The sequence below is a fragment of the Phaethon lepturus genome, unplaced genomic scaffold, assembly GCF_000687285.1.
Source record: "Phaethon lepturus isolate BGI_N335 unplaced genomic scaffold, ASM68728v1 scaffold31309, whole genome shotgun sequence".
Classification (NCBI taxonomy): domain Eukaryota; kingdom Metazoa; phylum Chordata; class Aves; order Phaethontiformes; family Phaethontidae; genus Phaethon; species Phaethon lepturus.
Window position 1 is genome coordinate 209 of NW_010566060.1, and position 3,348 is coordinate 3,556.

At 60.5% G+C, this 3,348-nt stretch overlaps 1 protein-coding gene across 1 annotated transcript; it reads right to left on the minus strand.

The window, feature by feature from the left end:
* Window positions 1-821: 821 nt before the first annotated feature.
* TMED6 (transmembrane emp24 protein transport domain containing 6) lies at window positions 822-3,094 on the minus strand. The gene is made up of 4 exons (XM_010295376.1): window positions 2,900-3,094; window positions 1,608-1,734; window positions 1,246-1,397; window positions 822-1,046 (listed from the first exon to the last, which is right to left on the minus strand). Exons 1-4 carry the CDS (start codon window positions 3,092-3,094, stop codon window positions 822-824), a joined length of 699 nt encoding a protein of 232 aa, XP_010293678.1.
* Between the last annotated feature and the right edge of the window lie 254 nt (window positions 3,095-3,348).

Here is a 3,348-nt window from a genome sequence, read left to right on the forward strand (position 1 = left end):
ACCTTGGGCGTTTCTGGGCAGAATGGACCTTGTCCTGTTCCATTGGTGCAGCAGCAGCAGCACACGGAGCCACAGGGAGACCACCAAGAGCGGGGTGGAGGGGCTGGGAGCCGCTAGCATGTGGCCCTGCACCCCTGGGGGTCTGCTGCCAACACGAGGAGGAGCCGCCCACACCAGACCTGCCCCTGTTGTCACATAAAGCCTGTTCCTTCTCCCAGAGTGCTTGTTGTCTAGTGCAGAGCCTTGGCACAGGGGGGCAGCCCTTGGCCCTGCTGTGGGGCTCTGCCTGCCTCAGGCAGTGCAACACACCTGGGTGTGATGCCAGAGGAGAGAAGCATCAGGTTGGGTTTGGCACACGAGGCCCCGTGGAAAGCTTGCAGCCCAGGGGTGAGCTGTCAGAGGCTGACAGCTGAGCTTCAGGGAGGGAGGGATGGGGCAGGCAGCTGCCTGTCAGGCAGGACTTGCTTCACCCGGGCTTGCAGAGGATGGACGGCAGGCAGCAGACTGCAATCGCTTCCCAGAGCACATGCCAGGAGTTCCTTTATTGGGTGTCTGGTAGAAAAGGCACGTTGGGACACTAGAGATAGGCAGAGCTGTAACAAACCAATCCAGCACACAAAACTCAGGTGATCGTATCACACTTTTCTGTTGGGGTGATTTCAGCTGAGGCAGGGCTAGAGGCAGAGGCAGGAACGGGGGAAGCTCTCCCTGCTCCTCCCCAGGCAGGATCCAGCCTTCCCTCCTGCTTTGCGAGGGGGCAGAGTGGCAGCTCGGTTACTGAGTGCTGCAGGCAGCAGTGCTGCCTGCGGTTCCGGGCGCTGCTAGCACTTCTGCCTGCTGGTGGTTTGCACATTGAAGAGGCGCTTCAAGAAGTAAAGCTGCAGCACCCCAGAGAGGACAATGACACAGCTCTGAGCCATCGACCACCAGTTGACATAGTTGTAGTTGGACTCCAGGAGGAAGGAGTCAACCCCTTTCCGCATCCGGGCAAAGTTGTAGAACCGCCACATGTGGAAGATGTGGAGCTGCAGCTTCTGCATGCTGACCTGTGGGAGAAGTGGGTGCTGGGCAGCAGGGCCGCAGCAGAGCATTGGGGCTGGCAGAGCCGCTCTTGGAGCTGCCTGCTGGGCTCAGCATTAAATTAAGCTGCAGTTCAGCCACCAGCAAACACCATTCTCAGTTCCTGTGGGGGAACATGCCCGTCCCTGCTGCATTGGAGCACCCTAGGGTTGCCTTGACACTCACCCCGATAGCCTCCAGGGTATCGTTCAGCTCTTTCCTCTCTTCTGGCTGTTTGTTTTCCAGGTTGAAGCCTTCATAGTAGACACCAAAGTTGAGATACACCTGCATGAAGCCAAAATGGTTTTGCTGGTTGTCCAGGCACAGCTGGTAGAAACCTGCAGAGAGAAATGGGTATTATTGTTCCCTGAGTAGAAGGGCCACTGCCAGGCAGACCTGCGCCCACTGCTCGACTCTCATCCTCGCCGTTGGGGAGGGAGACGTGGTCAGGCCGATCAGCGCTCCAGGAAGCGCTGGCCGTTTGGGCGGGCTTGGAGCTGCTGCTCCTGCCTGCAGCTGGGCCAGGCAGGGACCAGGGCAGCAGGGACCTGTCTCCTTGGTGAGGAAGTTGATCTGTCCTCGCACGTGCTGGGAAATGCCAAGCTGGAAGCCGTTGGGGTCGCTCGCCGTGGCTAGGATGTTCCTGTTGTTGGCGATCCCCGTCGCCCGCTGGACCTGGGGGCAGAAAACACCCAAGGGGCATTCACAGGCCTGATGCTGCACCCAGGAAACAGATGGGAGCACACGGGAGCCCTGGGGGAGCTGCCTCTACTGAGGGTTGGTTTGGGGTCTATGGGATGCTGCCCGCTTTGTTACTGTGAGCTGAGGCCAGAACAGCCCCCAGTGAGCTGCCAGCTACATACAAAAGCAAATACCCACAACCCACAGCCCTGGGTAACGAGCCCCGCAGTTCCCAAAGCCCGCTCACTGTGCGGGTACTTGCACAGACCTCATGTCTCCCACCCCATGCGCCCACTCTGGCTCCCTGCCGCCTGGATCAGATGCTGTGGGTGCTGCCAGCACTGGCACAGCCGTTGCTGCCAGGCACTGCAGTGCTGGGAGGTGGAGCGGTGCCGAGCCCCAGGGCCGTGCCACATTCCTGTGGGGCTGCTCTGCTGAGCACAGAACCGGGGGGAAGCTGCCAGCGCGGGGCATGGTTGTGCCTGGGCTCTCCTTCAACCCGCCTAGTGTAAACAGGAGATAAAAGGATTGCAGTTTCCCCTGTGGGAAGGGGACGGAGCGTGGGGACAAGCAGATAGGGCTGTGCCTGAGACCTTCAGTGTGCCTTCCAGCTGCAGCTGAGAGCCAAGGGCTTGTGCAGCAGCCTCCGGCCAGCCCAGCAAAGGGCAGAGCTCCCTGCAGCGCTGGGACACCCCGCAGCTCTCTGCGAGCAAGCTTTAGGTGCTCGGGCACCATGTCCAGAGCTCTCAGCACAGCTTTATGGCTTTAAAACAGGTGTCTAAAAAAATAAGTGGGATTGATGATGCCTAAGAAAGCATGGTCCCTGAAATGAAGCAACTAAGCGACCACAACTATCTCCTGTCTCAACCAAGGGCCTTTCCCTCGCAAGGCAAGCCACCTCCACCGCCAGGGTGGCAGGTCCAGAGTTCAGCCGGCAAGTGGTCTTCATCCCATAGGGTCTGCTTCTACCCATAAGCCTGGTCACAGGACCACAGCAGCAGGGGACTGCCCACCGCAGGACCTGCCGCACCTTCGCGGGAGGCAGCCAGCACTGGCCGCAGCACCACTGCGCAGGACTGATCCAGCGCAACCATTCCCCGACCCCATCGACAGCTGCACCGCACCGACAGCTTCCTGGGACGCATCCTGCAACGCTCACCTCGTAGCTGAAAAAGAAGTTTCCACTCTGGTGTGCAAACTGCCAGAAGCACTCCACAGTGCCGGCGGGGATGACGATGGCAAAGTCGTAGCGATCTGCACTGCGGAAGAGGGGCTCCTGGCCAGATCCGCTCAGGGGCTCAGTCTTGGGGCAGCCGGCAGGGCCCAGCAGCACCAGGAGTGCCAGCAGCAGCATCCCGCTTCCCGGCCTCCAGTGCTCCCTCCCGCCAGCGCAGGGCAGGAGCAGGGACCCGAGGTGGCAGGGGTAATCATTAACTGTGCCCTCGCTCCTGCTTGCTCTGCAGCAGTGCTTGGCAGCGCCGGGCCCGGTGTCGGGAGGAGCATGGCACAGGCTCTGCTCCTGAAGGTGATCTCACTGCAGAGCAGGAGCTGGTCCGGCTCGTCCACATTACAGCTGACCCAGCTGAGCCCTTCTGCACAGGCCAAGGA

Coding starts and splice junctions, on each gene's coding strand:
- TMED6 (XM_010295376.1), bottom strand. CDS start 3,094: ATGCTGCTGCTGGCACTCCTGGTGCTGCTGGGCCCTGCCGGCTGCCCC. Junction 1,398..1,607: donor CTTCCTCACCAAGGAGACAG/GTCCCTGCTGCC, acceptor TTCTCTCTGCAG/GTTTCTACCAGCTGTGCCTG. Junction 1,047..1,245: donor ATACCCTGGAGGCTATCGGG/GTGAGTGTCAAG, acceptor CTTCTCCCACAG/GTCAGCATGCAGAAGCTGCA.